The sequence below is a fragment of the Eleutherodactylus coqui genome, chromosome 4 (genome assembly GCF_035609145.1).
Source record: "Eleutherodactylus coqui strain aEleCoq1 chromosome 4, aEleCoq1.hap1, whole genome shotgun sequence".
Taxonomy (NCBI): domain Eukaryota; kingdom Metazoa; phylum Chordata; class Amphibia; order Anura; family Eleutherodactylidae; genus Eleutherodactylus; species Eleutherodactylus coqui.
Genome location: NC_089840.1, coordinates 106,505,176 through 106,527,282, shown reverse-complemented (window position 1 = coordinate 106,527,282; position 22,107 = coordinate 106,505,176). Strand labels below are relative to the sequence as shown.

General features: G+C 40.7%; 1 protein-coding gene across 1 annotated transcript in view; it reads left to right on the top strand.

Moving 5' to 3' along the window:
* LOC136625606 (uncharacterized) overlaps window positions 1-22,107 on the top strand; it is a 532,926-nt gene that overhangs the window by 285,451 nt on the left and 225,368 nt on the right. Inside the window, exon 8 of the mRNA XM_066599945.1 lies at window positions 20,854-20,943. Coding sequence (XP_066456042.1) covers window positions 20,854-20,943 — 90 coding nt within the window. The remainder of the gene's footprint in view (window positions 1-20,853; window positions 20,944-22,107) is intronic.

Genomic DNA, 22,107 nt, shown 5'->3' with positions numbered 1-22,107 from the left:
TGCGTAAACCCCCATTTATTACTGTTGATATGTTCGGTGGTAATATCACCTGTTCTATGATTAAAGTGTATTAATGCATCTTTGTGATTAATGAGAAATTGATATATCATTCCAGTAACGTTAAAGCTATTTCTACTTTTAGTTACAGCTAGTTAGGTTGTCTAATGTTTCCGTAGTAACTGCCTGACTTTCTTTAAGTGACAAAACTTGTTATTGCTATTTCATTCTCCAAGTTTGTTCGTTTTAATAAAAATATCCACATTTTTGTAAGCCTGGTATCCACATCATTTCCCGGTGCCTGCGTCACCCCTCCCCCACCACGACATTTGCATATACATTTTTTTTTATATCGGAAGTCAATGATGGACATTTGCAAGTATCTATGCATACAGTTGTGTAGATTTGCCTCCATTTCGACAGTATATGTAGCAGCAATGATTAGGTACAAAGTAAACAGAGCAGTGGAGTCGGTAAGCCAAACCTCCGACTCTGGCGTCTCAATTTCCCTAGACTCGGACCCCTTCGTTTATGACTCGTGGTTTTTAGGTGATAAATAGAGATGAGCGAGCATACTCACTAAGGGCAATTACTCGAGCAAGTATTGTCCTTAGCGAGTACCTGCCGGCACCCGAATCTTTTCTTCCGAGCGGGCAGGTACTCGCTAAGGACAATGCTGACTCGAGTAATTGCCCATAGCAAGTATGCTCGCTCATCTCTAGTGATAAATTTACTGTAGTAAAATGGTAACATCAGGCTTTTCCTTACTCATTATGATAAAATAATCAAGCTACGTCCTACATTCCACATCCTAGTAATCAATGTTTTTGAGAAATAGGGGCTTAGATGAATAGAACTTATATTTAGAGGACATTTCAAAACTTTCCTGAATTCCTATGAAAGGAAATATGCAGCAGTTTTCTGCATTGAATTAATTATACCATATTTATAATATTTTTTAATGTTTCCTTTTATAAACCGGAGTCGATACATTTCTACCGACTCCAACTCCACCAACATAGAGTCCACAGTCCTGTAAATCAGGCTAATACAATATTTTCTTCCATGGCTAAGCATTGGTGTACAACCCATAGTCCTATATCTACTGTATTGTGAAACTATGGTACAACTCTTAGTATACCCCAACAAGGTTAAGATGTTGGAGCATCTCTTAATGATGTACTATGGGCTCTTCCTCTTCTTAAATCCAAACTATACCTGTTTGGTTGTTTGGAAAATGAGGATCTGGGGTCTCACTATTCGCAGATTTTTCATTAGCGAATCTCTATTCATGGCTCGTAAGGCTTGTGATAGATGGCTCCGTTCTCTCCCACGTATGCTCAGTGGGTCAAATTTAATAAATGACAGCCTTACGTTTGAACAAGTGTTATATCACCACTGCAAATGTCCTTAGAAGTCTGATAAAATATAAGCCTTGTGGTACTTCAATGAATTAACCTTAACCCTGGAAGGGCAAGATGAGTGATGTTCAGCGCTATAAAATATGAATGTGCCAATATGTATATGTCACATAAGTCTCCAGTGCACATATTATATCTGCCATTGATTTGACTTCTGTACTATTACCGGCAAGTTAATGTGTGGACTGTGTTGCGGTCAACCACTCACTCAGACTATTCTCTGCCCCTGGAAATGACGACTCATGACATTGCTTTTATGTTTTACTCTTATTCTATGCTGCTCTTGTTCACTGTAATGGAAAAACTGAAATAAACCAAAGATGGCAGAGCATGTTGGGAGTTTTAGTTTCACAGTTTATGGGACCACAGCTTGCACACTGTTGCTCAATAACTAAAGGAACTTTATGGGAGTTGATCCCCACAGACAGATGTGTGAAGTACAGCTGTTAACTTTTATGAGTTGTGCTCAGCTGTAACTACAAACTAAAATGTAACCAATATAAATAAGGTCACGTTCACACATTGTTGTATTGTTATGGTTTTGCCGCAAAATTAATAAAACCATGTACAAAGCAATGTGATTCCTCCAGGTCAACGCACCGCATAGGGGGATCGCTCAGGACTGCCTGAGGCGTATTTAACCTTATAGTGCTTGTGGCGTTTATTCTCCCTTACCTCCATGCAGCAGGAACTGGTGGGGTTTTTTGAGCTCACATGTTATAAAGTATATATATATGTGTGTGTGTAATTTTATATATATATATATATATATATATATATATATAACATATATATATATATATAATATATATGTATAACATATATATATATATAACAATATATATATATAACAATATATATATATATATATATATATATATATATATATACATATAACATAAAAGGGTATTCAAAAGAAGCAGGAATCATCTTCTGGTAGATGGGTCTTTACTAGTAAAGGCTTCTGTTGCTAGGTGAATGTCTATAGAAGCCTTTTGAGGTTGTATGCCAGTCGACATTGTTGGGTAAGGCTGCATTCAGATCCGGTAATTTGTTATTTTTCCAACAAGTTGTTCAGTTTTTCGCCTATGTCATGATGGCCAATTCATACAAACAATGTCGCAATTTTGTCTTCTTTTCCACTCCTCAAAAAAGTCGTACTGGGCAACATCAGGTGCAAACGGAAGGTGAGGCAAGGGGGTCATGCCGTTTTTCAAAAATTTCTTAACACTCAGTGCTGTGTGGGTAAACAGGGGACTGGTTCTTCCATCATGATAACACACCTGCCCACAAGGCGCTGAGCATTAAGCAATTTTTAAAGTAAATGGGTATTAAAAAAAAAGAAGCTAAACTTGATTAAGATTGCATGTATGATTCCTAATTTTAGTCGTTGCTGGCAGATAGCGATGTGAGAACAGAAGAAGACTTAAAGGCAGACTTGCCTGATGGAGTTGACGGCTGGCTTCAAGTCCGCACATAAGTTGATATTAACCTTAGTTTTTGATAATGTTTAAAGTTGGAAAGTTAAAGAATCAAAGCTGGGCGGTCCTTTACCAAAATAAAAGTACGGGTTTGCTGTCCTTATTTCTGGGTCAATGACATGGAGGGGAAGTTTGTGTGACTTAATCGTTGTACTCTTGGCAGCCACAAACAAATGTGTGAATGTTTCCTAAGTAGAGTAATCATGGACAAAAGTAGCAACTAGGACCTACTCAGACTCCGGGTCTAGGACATCACCAGCTATAAATACAGCCCTGTTCAATTAGATGCCTCCTAGGCATCCATAGGTCCCCTATTATGGCTGTACACAACTGGGAGGGTATATGCAGTTGTAATGTGGTCATATGTATGGACCATTATAATGTGGGCTCGGTTGGTAGACGATGATTTCATGTGTCTGCTCGAGTATCTCTTCACTGGTGTCACTTTGTTATTTCTTACAATGATACAAGTTGAAACAGTTTGACAAAATAAGTGAAGTATTTTTTGGAATCTTGCTTTTTTTAAAAGAATATAGGCTCATACAATTGTAGTTTATTACCGCTGACCCTTTTTTTCTATTTCAGAGTCAAATTCATTCATTTTTTTTTTGTTTCCACAAAACCTGAATGTTGGCTTTTAGATAAAGAAAAATAATGACCAGGTGCTGCTTTAAATTGTCCCTGCCTTAAAATTGTGGAAACTCACAGCATATTGCAACTCCTTGAAATTCCTGTCTGTCAGTGTTTAGTACAAGACATAAAGGCCTGTTTATACTGTATAACTATCATTACAATTCCTTCACTTTTGGCAGTTTAAAATATTGTTCTGTCTAAATGTGATTTAAATGGCATGATTTCATATATTTTGAACAGTGCATGATCACATTACGTTTCCCCGATCCAGCGCTGGTCCCATCCTGTGTTCCGTCTTCCATGCAGAAAGTTACATGGGGACGGAACCGAGGACTGAACCTGGTCAGTGACATTGGAGAGAATATGTGAGATGGTGTTTGAGTATACACTTAATTTAGGTGATACTCAAGGGTGTTAGCGCAAATATCGCTACTTGGGATGCTTTCAGATATCCAAATTCGATTAGTTTGTGCTCAAGCATCGAGGATGCTTACAAATCACAAATTGGATTGAAAGACCTCTAATTTAATAATTAAGAAACAGAAGTATATATACAAAGACATCTAAAACAAGGCTAGAACACGCCTCACTTGTAATAATTATATTATAATTCATTTATTATCATTGGTTATTAAAGTTCAACAATACAGTGACATCTTAGTTAAAGGCAGGACTTCTGTCCAGCCAATTGAAAAAAAGTCTCAAGACTTTTGTGAAATGGCCTTGAAGACGGACATGCATTCTTATAATAGAACAGTAATATGAGCTAAAGAAAGACAGTTAATACCTGAAAGAAGAGCAGGTTAGAAAACATAAAATGGAGGACAGGAAATCTTATAATTTCCCTCACAAGGGATATCGTAGCCTTATCAATCAGGTATGCCTAATTATTATTTGATGCATCGGAGAAGAATACAATGAGTAACACTGGCGTGTTTCTAGCAATTCTTTTATTTTATTGTTCTAATGTAAAAGTTGAAATAGTGGGGCAACCCCACTCACAAATGTAGCAATTCAAATTCTACAGCATGTGTGATACTTCTCTCTTAGTAAAACATTACAAAGGTTAATTATGATAAAGCTGCATGCTCAGTATCTGAGACCCTGTTAGTAAAACTTCACCACAATGTGTATTTTGTACACTTACTTCTTGCTATGCATATGGCACAAATATTATGCACACAACATTTCTGCCTAAAATATAATTCAATACTTTCCCAACGGAAACTTTTTTTTTCTCCATCTCACATATCGTAGTTTCTGTTGCTGTCAGGCCTTTACACTGGACTCCAGGCTCTGCACTTTTCTGTGCAGCATAATGACTGAGATGAATGAAAGCTATATAAGACTGAGACCAAAAAAGTCTCCATCTTACATTCTCCCCTCCCACAATGGTTATCATGGATATCGCTATTAGATGCTGAAGCTCAGCAAAGGTTTGTATTATAACACTGTTGGATCGTAGCTGGAATCCAATTGCGTGAACAAGGTGAATGGAGTACAGTTTAGATTACTGATAAGGATCTTCAGAAGGACAGTTTACTAGGAACATAATGAGGTAGTCACAATACTCAAGCAAAGTTTAGGCTTTGTAGGAGAACAGAGCAACCCTCTGGTCCTGGAAAACAAAGATGCTCGCACTGCTTCTCTAATGCACACTGTTTATTAGTATGCATCATTAATCTAAGACACTAAATGGTGCTTTGATTGGCTAGTGTTGCCCACGTGATCAATACTGGGCAGTCAGAGCAGCATGTAGTGCCTTAGACTACTGATGCATACTAATGCGCAATGTGCATCAGAAAGTCAGAAAAGTGGTGCTGCCATTTTCATTTGCCCAGGACCAGAGGCTTGCTTTAAAGAGGTTTTCCAGGGAGCACTGGCTGTCAGTGCCAGAATACACCGGAGTCAGAGCAGAAGCCGCTGCTCCGACCCCTGTGTAGCGGCCAGCGCTCATAATTGCAGGGCAGCTCTCATTGAAATCGGTGTGACCCCAGCAATTAAAAGCGCCGGCCATTTCAGAGAGGTCGGAGCAGCAGCTTCTATTCCAACCCTGGTGTATCCCGGAATTGATAGCCTGAAAACCCCTTTAAGTAGGCCCAAACAGGAAGCAAGATACCTTCTGAAAGAAGCAATATTGGCTATCTTGTTTAAGGGGGTAAGTTAAGGGAAAACAGCAGCCTCCAATGGCAAGGAGTGAAAGTGCAGTACAATATTTAAGTGTCAAACAGCGTCCTCTTGTGGTTCATTCATGAAAAGACAATACTATCCTAACAGGTTGTTAGACTTGTACAAGCAGCTGTGCATTAAATAACTGATAATCTGAATCAAGGACCAAATGAGATCTTAGCCTCTTAGGCTGGTGTCACACAGGCATAGGCGCATTTACACTGCGTATTCGCACAATGTGTATTGTGTATTTGTGCGTGCATATACGTGATTTACTGTTGATTTTTGATAAAGATAGGGAGCCCCTTTAGAAGAAAGATACTAATCCAGGGGGGGGGGGGATATACCCCATGTAATATAAAACACGCAAGATACAGCTAGACTAGAATGGTGCCAGGATCAGCTGAAATCGGTTTCACCTATATGTCATAGGTTCATGCCCAATAAGGTGTCCAAAGTTTATTGCCACTATTAGTTTATACACACACTGGTACCTCACAAAGTGCGTTAATGAGAGAACCCAGACGTATTTGTAACAAGAAAAATGCCACATGCAACAAATCAATCATTACTTCCAATGTAGAGGGGTAAAGGGTGTAGACGGGAACTTTTTTTAGGAACGCACTAAAAGAGATGACCTCATTAAGGCCATCAGGGGCAAGAGGCTGCAACCGGTAGGTCCATGCAGCCTCTTTTTGGCGAAGAATCTTGTCCACATCTCCTCTTCTTCCTGTGGGGCGAATGACTTCAACACCCTGGAAAGGAAGAGCTTTCGGGTCCCCTTCACGGTGTTTGTGGACATGGACAGATTGAGGCGTTTCCTCGCTGCACCTGATATTGCCAACATGGGCCAAGATACGACGTCTAAATTGTTGTGTGGTTTTTGCCTATGTAGTTAAATGGGCAAGAACATGTCGCCAAATAAACTACATTCATGGACCTACAGTTTATAAAGTTGTTTGTAAGTCTTACCAGTGGAGGTACTCATAAAAGTACTGTCTGTGCGGATAAAGCCACAGGCTTTGCACGAAGCACATTGAAACGTACCCACTGGTCTAGCCAGGATGCCTGATTGGTAATAGGTTTGAGATGGCTATGAACAAGACAATCTCTAAGGTTCCTCTCCTGTCTAAAGGTAATGCCTGATACCTCAGTAGGAAGGCTACCTAGATCCAGGTCCTCTCTCAAGAGTTTCCAATATTGGTGGAGAACATGGCGCACCAGTCTAGCCCCTAGGTCAAACTTTCCTATAATCCAGATCTTCTCACTTTTTTTGGGTCGAGAGCGAGGGACCAGTAGGTCCTCTTTCCTGCAAGAAGCAGCAAAGACATGAGCATCATCCAGAATTCCCTTAGAGCAACGCTTTGTAAAAACCTATGAATTAAATCACCAGATTCCTTATCATAGCTAGTCTAGTCTTAACAGTTACATTGAGCTCTTAAGAATTATCCCTTGGGGATTCCCTTTTTTAATGAGTAGGAATGGAAGCTGCGCCAGTCAAGAAGACTGTTAGTAGTAGTCTTCTTATGATGTAACCTAGAAGACAGGCAGCTATTGGTCTCTTTTTTTGATGGTAAGATCCAGGGAATTAGTTTCTGAATCCTAGATTTCCGAGGTAACTTTTAGGCCAAGGTCATTATTATTGAGATGCTTAACAAAGTCCTGAAATGCCAATGTGGTGCCATCCCACAGGATAAGGACGTTGTCAATATATCTCAGCCAGGTTACAATACAGGAATTCCTGGTTCCTGAATGCTCCACGAACACACAAATTTCTTCCCATTAGCCCAGGTAAAGTTTGGCTTATGGAGGGGCACATGGACTCCCCATGGTGGTGCCCCTATGCTGGTGGTAGAACTTCCTATCGAAAAGGAAGTAATTGTGTGTAACATTAAATGCTAACAGATCCAAAACAAACTGGTTGTTTTTCTGGAAATGGGTCCCCCTCTGTGTGAGGAAATGACGCACTGCTCTAAACCCCCCTCATGGGGGATTGAGCTGTAGAGAGCCTCAATGTCAAGGCTAGCCAGCCTTACCACCTCATTGACCGAGATTCCTTGAGCTTCGACAAAAGGACGCAGAATGCAAGACACATATATACTAATATTTTGAGAGATATTATTAATACCGGAGACTATTGGGTGCCCTTCATGGGGGATATTCCCTTATGAATTTTGGGGAGACCATAAAATGTAGCAATTTGTTGACAATTTGTTACCATAAATTGATATTCCTCAGTGCTGATCAATTCTGTCTGCACCAACAGATTTTTAAGTTGGGAGGAAAATAGATCAGTCGGATCTCCATCCAGTACCCTATAGGTGCAACGATCACCCAGTAGGGCAGTGCACATAGAAATATAAGAATCCCAATTCAAAATGACAAGGTTGCCGCCCTTATCAATGGTTTTATGATGATCTCATATTCCTGTTCTAAATTCTTTAAACTCTGCAATTCCATAGGGTCAAGATTATTCCCTTTTGGATGAATTTTTGATAGATTCTCCAGTTCATTATTAACCATTTTTCAAAGATGTCCACAAGCAGGTAGTATCCCGGTGGTGGACTCCTGAGATTCTGGGGCTTCAAATCAGTGATTGGGCCCTGTCCAGGTACCCTCTGACCCTCTAACAATAATGGTTCCAGAGTCTGTAGATCAACAAGTTCATTGGGGTCATGGCCAAGCTCCTCTATCCTTTTTCCATCCTTATTTAGAATTTTTTTCCCCAAGGTAACTTACGGGTGAATAGGGAGATGACCTTAACCCATAAGAACAGGTCAAAGCGAGTGGTGTTTTCATTTGTTGTTTTCTTTTTCAATCATCAGTTCACCATCAGGACTGATGTCTGTACCTGCTTATCTGGCTTTCATGGCCTAATAATCTTTGCTATTGCATCTTAGGTTTATTCACCAGCTTCTAGCTGCCTTCTCTGATCTATACAGGGCGATTGTGCCTCAGGTGTATATTAGCAACTCCAGGGTGTCAATAGAGATTATTGGGTCTCAGCCCTGTGAATTTTTAAAGACATGTTAGGACGCCTCCATTTTCCTTAGCAGTTACTCAATTGTGAATTAACATGACTGAAGTTTGGCTCCACCTGAAACCAAATGCCACATCATTAACTACACAGCGTGGTTCTGTGATATTTTCACCACATTAAGCTCTTGATCTTCTATCCGTAAGACCAGAAAAATGCAGTGAGCAGTCTAAATATCTGTGGATTTTAAAATTAGATTATTCAGAGCTCTGTCATTTTTAACTGACCATCCCAATATTGTACTTTAGAGCATTAAAGGTGTTTTTGAGCATCCAATGTATCTGCATACTGTTGGAACATCAATCTAATAGTCTTGTAGTATACTGTTCAGTCTGTACCCCTCTGTGGGTCTGGTATACCCGTCCTTGCTATCCCACTGAGGGCCTTTTGCTGGACACTGCTAAGGGTGTTACGTGGCTGCAAAACACATTAACAGCCTCTTTAGTGTTTAGCATCAAGCGTTTTCTACGTCTTTGGCTCCTTGGTTGTGGACCTTTGGCCACAGTCCTCAACCTCCATTCTGAGGGCTAGGGTCAGACATCACAACGAGGTACTAGCTAGCCTGGTGATATTTATGTGTGTGGTGTGTACACCTACTCTTTAAGTATAAGTTTCATTGAAATGATACATTCTACACTTGTCATTTAATAGTTAATTAAATCAGTGAAGTCTAGTTAGAAAGGACAGCTGCAATGTTCGCTCATAGAGAAAATTACAGTTGGGGCCCACAGACATATATGGGATTTATTCTTGTTATAATAACTTTAATTTGTGATCCCTCTGCAAAAGACAACATTACACGAGTCTTTTCATTCAGCCCCCGCAGCTTCCCTCCCATCTTTGACCTTCACAGGAAATTTTCTTTTATAAATTGTTTTCATGCAGATACTGTATTATTTCCCCCTTGTTTGACTCCCACAAAAGATGTTCATTTTCCATGTGCTCTTCAGGCATCAACAGTTGTTCATATTATACTGACGTTTCCTTGAAAACAGCAAATGGAGAAGACTCTTTTTTTTCTCCTCTGCCATAGACTTTCCTACCTCCGTCTCATTTCAATTTTTCACAAGGTTTAGATTTCATAATCTCAAAACACAACCTAAATTGAAATCACTCCCACTTATTCATTAGGAGTAGTTCTCAAGTTCACAATTTTTGTATCTCATTGGATGCACAACATATAGTAAAACTACATTGCGTATACATAAAATATGACCTTCAATGTTGCTGCAAATGACTTTAATCATATATTCGGTTCGGAACAAAGAATATTAGCAAATATATACTTTTAACGGAGACCTGTCACCAGGTTTGACCTTTATAAACCAGTGGCCACATTTTATCAGTCAGTGGGAAAGCTTTCTAAATAGGTATACAGAGGAACCTGATGTGTTGTGGGCAGACTCACCAAAGTCCTCTGTGCATGCACCACTCTCACTTTGACACCCATGATTGTCAGGACTCAAACCCGGGACCTCCTGCTCTCCGGTCAGAAGTTCTCTCCCCTGGGATGTCCAAGATTTGGACAGTTCTTTGCTGAAACCCAACCTTGTTCTGTGTTTCCCTGCTCCTGCTAAGTCCACTTCCTGTCTCCCCTTCCTGGCTCCCCCTGCTACTAATTAGGACTTCCTATAAAAAGACTGACCATGCCTTAGATCCAGCACGTGATTATTGTGCTCCACCACCTTGATCAAGCTCCTCTTCCTGCTGCTCCTCTGCGATTGTACTGATACCTCCTGCTGCTGACCTCCTGCTTCCATTTGACTAAGCTTCCATCTGATCCTATTGTACTGCATATCGTGACTTCCCGATAGCGACTCCCAGCTATCTTGACTACTCTCCAGTGACTGGCTTGGCTACTACACCTGTGGCTCTAATCCAGCGCCAGTAAGACTTAACAATGACCTCTTTTTGTTTCTTTTTCCAGACAGCATAGTACCAATTATGAGTGCTGGCCACTACACAAGGGTTGGAGCAGCAGCTTCCACTCTGACTGTGGTGTTTCCTGGCACTGACAGCCCGCACTGCCTGGAAAAACCCTTTAGTCTACACTGTCCTGTAGATATCGTAGGCATTGCCATTTACATTACTGAGAGGCAGGTAGGCTGGACTACACAGGAGACTACAGGCGGTTGCAATAGTCTAGGTTCACACCCCAAGACTGCTCAAACCTAATTTGCATACAACATGGGATGTTTAACCACTTCTTGACTTCCCAGTTTACGTTGTTGCTGCACGAAGCCCAACAAGAAGCAACATAGGCTTTGTGCAACAACAATGTAGATTTATGCTCTTTACTCAGTGGGCAATTGTATCCCCTGAGTTGGTGAAACACCTGAAACAGACTCTTATTAACAGTCTATGGCACGGGTGCTGTCATTGGGGCCTAATTGGTTCAGGACCCAATGATGTCATCAGATTGACAGCCACTCGTGGAGCTGGCAGAGAAAGTTTGTTGCAGTAACAAACTTTCCCGGCATTACAGTGCTGTAACAGCCTCTCCCGTTCTCTTCCGTTGTCTCCTGTCGGTGTGAGATGACAGTAGAGAGAAGCTGTAAGTACTATGAAACACTACATATTAACCTCTATTACAATCACCTATACTATTTTGGTAGTAGTGGTGATTGTATAGTGCAGGATTCATTTTTAATAATTTATCTAGAAATTAAATTTATAAGGGTACGTTCATATGTAGCGGATTTTGTTGCATATCCAGACCATAATCAGTAGCCTATTTTGTGCTGCTGGTTTTGAGGCGGATCTGCATAAAAACCCGCTTCAAAAGCCATACCATTTGTTGTGGATTTTGAGGCAGATCATTACCAAGGTTTGAGGCGCTACTTGACTCCTGGGATTTGCATAATGATTCTACCCTATATATGGCATAATAGTTGGACTGCAGGACTCTGATGACCCTTCTGCTCGCAAAAAAGTTAGCATTTTCCCATTTTCAGTTTGCTGGATAAGTAAAAATTTTTGTTTTGCTAAATAAGATTTCGGAAACAAGATTATAAATGTGGAGATATAACTTGCTATAAAACGCATGCCATGCATTCCTTGGGGAAAGAATAATTTATGTACTACGTTCTGCTATAAAAATGTTGCTGGTGCAAGTGCCTGAGAAAATAGTGTCCAACTAGCAAAGAGCTAGCCAATGTCATTGCTGCCTGCAGAAATGACTGCTTCAAGATGGAGAAACCAGAGTAATAATTAGATCAATAATGGGGAACTGATAATGTGTATTTTACTTTCATTGTAATGTTTTTTAATTACTTTGTAATGTTTTCTGCATTCTGGGGAGATATATAGTTATTACAGTATCTTAATATCGTTACTATCTTAACTGTTTTTAATTACAGCCAGTTTTACTACTTCATTTCTACTGCTACGTATTTAAAGAGGCCTCTGAGTACAAATTGCATGTTAGCAATTTTTGACGAGAAGTGACTTTGTGGAAGCTGTAGAAGTATGCATTCCTTTTTGATGGCTTCTGTTTTTGTGTGATGTCCAACATGACTCTACGTTACCAGCCCTGGTTTGTGTTTAACACGAATAACATCTGCATGTTTGCCTGATCTAGAGCAGACGATTGAGATTCACAGTCTAATGAGTCTTCTCGTTCTTCAGAAATAACCATGCAAGGAGGTTTGAACTTAAAGGGGTGATGGCAAGATCTAAAGTTATTCCCTGTCCACAAGACAGGGGATAACTCTATGATTGGTGCTTGTCCAACCACTTGGACCCACGTTGATCCTAAGAACCGGGGTTCTGATGGTCTCCAAATGAATAGAGCGGAAGTCGTGCACGTGCCCACGTTTCATCCATTTAAATGACAGTGCCAGAGACTTCAAAACACTTGTACTTGGCAATCTCTGGGGCTGTCAATGAAATTAATACAGTGACAGAGTGCGTGCCTGACCTGTGTTCCATTTATGTGGGGACCGTTGAGACTTCCGTTCTTAGGGGATAGGGGATAATTTTAAATCTTGGTGCAACCCCTTTAACCAGTCAGATCCCAAGATTGCGGTTCTTTGAATACTCACTATTTTGTCACCCATCTACCCTTCTATGCCTCATCTCTGACATATTCCTTGTCAGTGAGGAGGCGTTTGCCTGCTTTAAATAGAGTGGTAGCATATAGATTATTATATGGTTTCCATAGGAATTGGATGTTCAGGCAGATAGCATCATGAGTATGTATCGCATCAAGTAGATGAGCAGCGCTTGGAAGTATTTAACAGTTCTTTCATCACATTGATATACAGAAAAATGCCAGAAATGAACTACCTCTTTCTTATCATAGCATATGGCTGTCCCTCCTTATAAGCCTCTGTTCACATCCAGTTTGTGAACTCTGTTCAGTGTATGTGCTGAGAAACCGCCCAAAGCATACGCTAAATTTATTCTTAGACCCCAATTCACCCCAACAGGTCATATTTTTTGGATTTCCTCAGTATTGCACAGGGGATGTAATTATTGTCAATGTATCAGATATTTCCACAGCCTAAGAAAACATGACATCTTGGGGTGCCTTGAGGACTGGAGTTGGGAGACACTGGCTTACGGCATAGAATAGTGTAGTAGACTAAGTTATTCTACGCAGAGGGATTCAGTAAAAAAACACAAAAAAAAACTATACCATGTGGTATACATTTCTATTTCAATGGGAGGATGTTGGCAACATATGCCAATTTACGCCTATCGTTGTCAGTATATTTCTGGAATTTGTTCTCTCATATACCTCCAATGGAATGCTGTAGCACAGCGGGGACAGAACCCTTGTGAGCTGCGGTTCTTACGATGGAGGACTCGGTATAAGCATGTATTATGTAGTCATCTACTCATTTAAATAGTAGACCTGTAATATCCTCACAGACTAATTTTTAATAAATGAAAGCGATTAAAGTAACAGATACGTGGAATGGGTATTTTTTTCCATAGCTTCTACAGTTTGGGAATCGATGGCTGGTTCCAGCTCACATAATCAAACTGATATTATCATTTGACATGTCTGTTTCTATGGTATGTTAGAAAATAAGTGGGGAATTCGACTTTAATCCTTTTTTTTCTTTTTCACTTTATACACTGGTTATTGACTATAAATGAACATTCAGCAGTTAGGGGACATTCAGGCTGAAGTTTCAAATGTCACAATTTTATGACTAAATGTCGTTACATTGATATTTATTAACCTTCAAGTAACCCAAAAGTAAAGAATTGACTGCAAATTTTGTTCTGCAGTTTTCATTAAATTTTTCAACTTTTTTCTTAAGTCATTCCTTGATGTAAGTCTACGTGTTTGCCATAAATGAAATTTGAAATATCTACATATAGGGGGACATTTACAAAGCGAAGTCTGGTGTAGAAAAGTCACAAATTGTGGCGCAAGTCCCACTTGCACAAAAACTTTGCCACTTTGGCTTTCTGCACTACGCTTATCAGTTTTGTAAAATCAGTGGGTGGGGCTTGTCAGTGGGGGCGTGGTCATTATAGCAGAAATCTATGCCAGCTCCTAGCTGATCTATGAAGAGGCGTGCGCTCTTTAATATATTAGTCACATCATGCACTGGTGGAAATAATTTTCAGACCAGTGTTTGAAACGCGGGTCTTGGTAGATTTTCTTCATAGTTCCAAGTTTTTGGTTTTTTTTACAAAATAAGAAAGTAATGTCTGGAGAATGTGCTCCAAAATTGTCCTTCCAAAAATGTTCGTATTCCTGATTCCTGATTACTAGTATTGGTGATTGTAGATCCATCTTAACTTAGCTTTTCGGTGGCAGTTAAAGTGGCGGTATTACTAGGTACTAGAAGAATAAATTTGGATTGTTTGATTTTTTTTTTTCTATAGTTTTACCACTATTATGTTCACACTGACCTGATGTGCAAAGCTTGTTGTGCAATTTCATTCTTTTCTATTGAATTAATCTCGCGCGGCAAACAAATCGCGGCATGCTCTATTTCTGTGCGGGGCTCTGTGAGCCCCGCACAGAAACGTCACTCACCGGCCACCGGCTCCGCTCTGAAAGAGCCGGGGCTGCGGGAGAAGGTGAGTGTCACGCTGCTCTCTGCAGATGCAGAGAATTCTCACAGCCGGATCCAACCCGGCCGTTTGCAGGCGGCCTATGTTGTGTTTTTTTTATCCCAGCATGCTTCTTTATTTATCATTTTTAATTTTTTTGAAAGAGCAAATTCCCCAAAAATATATACTTTTTTAAATCTACAAATAACATGAACAAAATAGAGTACATTAGTCCTTCTACTCTCCATGGATCACAGCATGCTTTAACTATGTGCGTTTGTGACAATGTTAATAAAAAAAAAGATAAGTGCAAAAAAATTACATGCTGCACTGCTGATAAGATTTTCAATAGAAACAGTTTAGTAAAGTTTCCTTGAATTGCTTCTTTAATGTAGATTGCCCTCAAAATCACAGGAGCAACTCGTTGTTTTTGCCTCAATTTGTTTTTGTGCTATAGCCTAATACTTTTATCTTGCCATATTTGAACTTTGCACTTGTTATCTTTGATTTTAAGAATTTGCACATATGCTTCAAATTTCCAATATGTAAACAATGTTACCATACCCTTTTGTTGTTTTTTCTATAAAATATTCACTTTTAGCATATGTTTGCTTGTATTACATAACATATACCTTTCTGTATAAGATGAACAGTACTGTGGAGTCAGTGAGACAAACTTTCATCTCCTCCCTTTCTTCACACTGTGACTAAATTGGCTCATGTACAATCAGTATGGACACATTTACTGTAGTGGAAAGGTAACATCAGGCTTAATATACATTGATAAATAATATTAAGCGCTGCGGAATAAGTTGGCGCTATACAAATAAAGATTATTATTATTATATTTAATGATTTTAATTTGATGCCACAGTTGGTACATTTTTAATGACTCAGGGCTCAGTCACACGGGCGCATCCGGGCGCCGATGCGCCCCGTCTTCCTGCACGAAGAAGACAGCCGCACCTTCAGTGCGGACGACTCTCCGCAGCGCCGGACGAAAGAACACATGGCCAGAAATGGAGTCGGTCATGTGTTCTTTCTGCCGGTGGTGCAGAGAGTCGTCGGTACCTGCAGTGCGGCCGTCTTATTCTACAGGAAGACAGGCGCATTGGTGCCCAGATGTGCCTGTGTGACTGAAAACTGACTCCAACTTCACAGCCCTGAAAATAATGTTGCATTCCGCACTACAGTTTTTTTTTCAACTAATAAAAGTCAATGACTAATTTATTGAAAAATAAATGTTGATACTTAAAATAAACCTCTACTGTGTGGCAAAAACATAATATGCATTTAAAAGTATAACAATGCCAGCTGAGACCCAAGATGGCAGAACTGGACTTCAGCCATAGCAGTCCCCTTTCCTGGGTACTAATGGTGTCTTTCAGGACTAAAAAATCCCCAGAATTTAGAGTAGGGACAAATTATGTGGCAACTGGACAGTCAAATGAGCAATAATGTGATTCACATATCAATGCCTATAAATGATAAAAATTGAAGAATAGGAACTCATCAATAACCAACAGAAACAGATTGGTGATGATGACTATAACACATTAATGGAGCAGAAGGTGATGATGAAAAGATAATAAGGTAATTATAAAGCAAGAGAAGACAGATACAACAGGGAAAACGAGCAAAACTATAAGGCTAAGAGACAAGAAATAGACTAAAATTACCACAAAAGCAAGATTATATTGCCAAGAAACAAGTTAGAGTAGAGACAATAAGATTGGAAACAAACCAGGAATATTGAATTTAAAAGACACAGCTTAAACTGTAACCAGCAACCCACTGCAGAAGCCAGGGATATTTAAAGAGAGGTTGGCCAATCACAAACTCCTCTCCTAACAAGCATAGGCTACATTAGTGAGATCAGCTAACCCATTCTAATGGATCACCTATGGGACAGTTGCATAGCTGCTGCCCCAGCAACAAACTAGTAGGGAGGAGATGATGATACAGCCAGAGAATTCCTAGTGATTGTAACAAAAGAGGGTTGTTATCACATACCCTTTAATCTGAAAGCTTCTGCAGATACAGCTTCTAAGAACCTGGCAAACAACTTATTTTCCTAGAAGTTGATACAGCTGATTGTTTATTTGCTTAAAAGAAATTGTAATATTACATGGTTTATGTAAGGATATCTTTGGATATCTTGGACTTGTCTCCAGGTTTTGGCACGGATTCCACACTGAAAATTCATTACAAGTTAGCGTACAGTGCATGTGGATGGGGTTTTAAAAAGTCGATCCAGGCATAACAGAAAATGTCTACAACGAAAAAGCTGTCTTACATGTGACCTTACCCACATCTTTGGACGTGTTGAGTCCATGAGATGAGGGATTATCGGTGGCTCTCTGACTCATAGAGGGGTATCCGTGTGATGACCCACCTCTGTGGTATCCATCAAAAGGGCATATGACTGGGGGTTGTCCTGATGGGGGCTTTCTTTTTTTTTTTTTTTTTTAATAAAGGAGAGCAGTTAAAAGTATGTGGGAAAGTTATGAATGATAAATAATTAAACATCATGCCATGAGAAGATATTAAGATGCCTTTTCAGAAAATGTTCATCCCCAGATATAAGATCATTTTTATATGCTGCTGGCACTGGTTCCATTATCCCTATAAGAGAACACGCAGTACCTGCAAGGTCTGCTAAAGTGGAGAAATATCAAGTTAATATTTGGAGATTATTTGGTGCCTGCTATGTTCAGTGAAATTTCCCGTCGATAACTCAACTTACTTTTCTCAGTTTCTATAGCAATAATTTGGGTTATTCTAGTTCATGAGCTTTTATGAGTAGATACCTCTTTACCATTAGTGACTGGCTTTTTATCCCTGTCCTCATCTTCAATTAATTTACTCTTCGTCTTTATCAGGCCTATTTATATCAAATCCATGTTCCCAAGCATTTTCTGAAATTCTCTCAACATATTTCACTGCTTGTTTTGTAAAATATACTGCAGTAGCTATTAGTGCTATCAATGTATTGTAGACCACCTGCAGGATCTGTAAACGATGGGGATACAACTTATAAACTATTTCTTCCTTGATTACCCTAATGTACTGTTAGTAATTCGAGGACAGGATAAATAAGTTTGTAAATGTAATAGCACCCGGTATTAGTGTATCTTGATGCCACCGAACGCCCCTGCCACACCCCCAGCTCCCGATAGGGTGAAGTGTACAAGGTCCTAGCAGCGTGGGGATTAAGTGAATGCTGGGAGGGAGGGTTAACCTTAGGGCTGGTTTCAGTATTAAGGCCAACACTGAAACGAACCCTAACCCTCCATGGCAGCCACAGTGTGACCGAGCTTGTTACCAGAACATAAATACCAGATTTGCAGCTTCTATCCAGCTCCTGCATCCCTGTCTCTCTCTCCCTAACTCACGATCAGGCAGTGCTGTGCTGCCGGCACCATCGTTGGTCGCCCGCTCCCTCATTGTCCGGTGGCGGTGGGCAGTCCATGTAGTCAGACGGGGAACCTGTTGTGTCAGCACCACCTCTATCCAGTGGAGTGAGGCAGCCGGGGAATGCGCTGTGCCGCCGGCGCTTCCTCAGTGTCAGTGGGCAATGCAGAGTGCATGGAGGGTGGTGGGGAAGGCGCTCTGCCTCCGCCGCTCCCTCCATGTCCGCCGCCACAGCCCAGTGCACGCACATCGCCGGGGAAAGGTGTGTGCCACTGCCACTTCGTCTCTGTCGCCCAGCGCTCACAGTCCACAGCCCCAGCCACTAGAGGCAGGACGCTGGCGAAAACAATCTTGCGCTGCCGCTCCATTACTGGCCCCCACCACTGCCGAGTGCAGGCAGCCAGGTGTGGAAGGCGCTGTATTTTGCACCGACGCTCCGTTTCTGTCCCCCAACACTACCGAGTGCAGGCAGCCCGTCGGGGAAGGCATTGTGCCGCAGGCGTTCCCTCGCCTGATAAGCAAACATTACTGATTTGCAGGACCTGAGAGGGAGGAGTGGCCGAGCTGTCAACCTGGGTGTATCTTCTCACCACCCACACTTCTGGTGGCATCAAGATACACTAATACCATAGCACCCTGCTCACCCTGATCTGTTAGCAGATGTTTATTAAGGAGCATGAATGAGTAAACATTTATACTGGGTCCACACAGGGGCTGGTTGGCAACGGAATGTCTGCATTGGGCATTCAGCTGCAGATCAGTAGTGGAAAGCCCACCTCCAAGCCTGTACCATTTGGTGAGGATTTTGAAGCGGGGTTTATCATGTAATTCTGTGCAGAATTCACCCCCTTGTTGAAAAGAAATGAATTTTGCAACGGAAACAGCAATAAAATGGACATGCTGCGGAATTGAATTCTGCTCCACATGTCAATTTCCGTAAAGGTTTTGTGTGGATTATTTCCACAGCTTGCGGGCGAGATTTTCAAAATCTCATCCACTTTGCTGCTACAGTAAATGCCGCAGAATTTGCGCATAAAAATTCTGCATCAAACCCGCTCCGTCTGGACACCCCTTAGCTTTCAGGGCATTTTCAGCACTTTTTATTGTATGACTTGAGGATGGTCATTTGTAGTGTGTGCAGAGCTATCATGCTGATAATTAAAATCTGTTATGCACTGATGATCTCACGTCTCTGCCAACTTACAAAAATGTCAAGAAAGATGATCCAAAGCAACTCGGGCGCCATGAATACTCTGAAACATTGCATGTAATTGCAGTTTAGTATACTTTACTAATGTTTCTTGAAAATTCCTTTGTGGGATAACCTATTCAGCTCTCCCGAGTGTTCAAAAATGAAGTCTTCTGCCTTGCTTTGGAGGCTGTGGTGTTAAAGCTGAATTGGTGATAGTTATATTTCACTTATATTTCGTTTACTAATTAAAATCAGCTAGGGATAAATAAACTTTCTTTCTAATCTTTTTTCTGATGGTAGATTTTTTTTGTACTCTATTTTCTGTACATGATTATAGAGCAACCATCAAACCTGAGCTGCTGTTAATATGGACCATAGGGACCTGTAGTCTGGATATGACTCATTAAATTCTATCTCAGAATATTTTAAGCACATGACATGTGCAGAGGTCATTGTGCATAGTGGGGGAGGAGGTAAGCTGTGACCATCACCTATTGCGAATGGTCGATCCTGTATTATCTATATATAGATGTTACCTGTCCTAATCCTGTCTGTAATAATAAGGAGATGACTACTGATATGGCTAGTAAGGAACTACTGCAGGTCATAAGTACCTATGTAAAGGTTCATGAAATTAGATAGATAGATTGATAGATTCCATGCAAACACTTTGCTATATATGTTCCTTTTAAAGATTTTGCTATAATATATATATATATATATATGTGTATGTATGTATGTATGTATGTATGTATGTGTATGTATGTATGTATGTGTATGTATGTATATATATATATATATATTAGAGATAAGCGAGTGCCCAAATGCTCGGGTTCTCATTATTCGAATTGAGCTGTTCGTAAAATTCGAGAGCTCTATTCGAGTAACGAACCCCATTACTTCAATGGGAGACTCGAGCATTTTTGTATGGGACTCGCCGGTTGCTGAGCTTTTTTTTTTTAATCTCTCTCTCTCTCTCTCTCTCTCCTTCTCTCTCTCTCTCTGTCTCTCTCCTTCTCTCTCTCTCTCCTTTACGCTCTCTCTGTCTCTCTCCTTCTCTCTCTCCTTTACACTCTCTCTCTCTCTCTCTCTCTCCTCCGCCAAGCCAGCCACAAACTACCGTTGACGTGCGCAGCGGGTCAAATCTAACACTTCAGCGGCGGGGCAGGGTCGAACACAGCGTGATGCTCGCTCGAGTAGTGAGCAGCATCGAGTATGCTAATACTTGAACGAGCATCAAGCTCGGAAGAGTACGTTCACTCAACTCTAATAAATATATATATATACATTCCTTTAAAAGCCTTTCCTAAAGTATTTATGTATCTGAAAAACAAAATAACAGTTGATTGTTCAATGCCATTTTCTTTCATTACCCGAAAAAACCATAAGCATTGTAATTTTTTTGGCACTGTCTTGCAGATACAAAATATGCTTTTTGCTATATTATCCCTATTTCACAGTTTCAATCACTTTTCATATTCTATTTTATAGGGCATACCATTTTACTGCGTGGGGAGTGCCATTTATTCTCTCCAGCCTCCCACTCTTTGGAGATCTTTACGGCCCCGCTGGTGCATGGTGGTAAGTGTTTCAGCCTTTGTTATTCCTGCTTGCTCTATCCTTATTCTTTATGGTAAAGAACACTTTTGAGAAGGTAAATGTGATGCACTGCTCATGTTCAGTTCAAGCATTCTGCAGCAGTGATGGTGGTGATGAATGACAGGCTCCTATTAGCTACTTCCCGGGGCATCTGCATCTTGTCAAACACCTATTGCCCTACTAGAGCAATTAACTGTTTGTGTTGCAGGTGGAAACTAGAAATCACATAACTCGATACACGTGAGGAGAGAGGGTGCAGTTATAGTGGTTACATGGTTTTCTATTATGGCGCATTTTACATCAGCCTGTAAAAGCTGCGGAATTTCTGCAGCAGCGTTTGTATTTACGGTACAAGTCACGTGGAAGAGATTTCTAAAATCTTCATATCGAGCAGAGAATTTCTGCAGTGAATCCAGTGTTTTTGAAAACGCTGCAGATTCTAAATGCACAGCTTGCCTAGTTATGCTGCGACTTTCAACCCCTGAAATACTAGAGTTAAGATCCACAGAAGACCCATTACACAAATCACAGCCAAATCTGCAACTACATGGTGGCCACTACGGATTTCCATTGTATTTCCTTTATTAACATGGGCATAATCGAATGCAAAAATATTGAGTGCAGTCTGATGTTCATGGTTCATTGGTGAAAACGGACGAGACTAGGACACGCTGGAATTTTTTGCACACGAAGCGTGGGCCTTTTTGTAAAATCGTGTGATTATCTTAATTGGCTATTACAGGTCTATTACAGGTCCGTGTGCTGTCACTTTTGTCTGTTGTAGACTTGAACAGAGAGCCGGAATCAGCACTTGGCAAATGCTGTTAGGTGCTGGGTAGAGATGAGCGAGCATACTCGTCCGAGCTTGATGCTCGTTCGAGTATTAGGGTGCTCGAGATGCTCGTTACTTGAGACGAGCACCACGCGGTACTCATCTCGATTAAACGAGCACTGACCATTGAATTCAATGGAGCCGGCAATACAGCCGACTCCATTGAAAGCAATGGGCTGCCGGCGATCGCGGGATGAATTGTCGGGAAGGGCTTAAATATATAAGCCCTTCCCTGCAATTCATCCAGAAATGTGTAAAAATAAAAAAAATATATACTCACCTTGTCCCGGCAGAACGATGTTAGCCCATTGAAT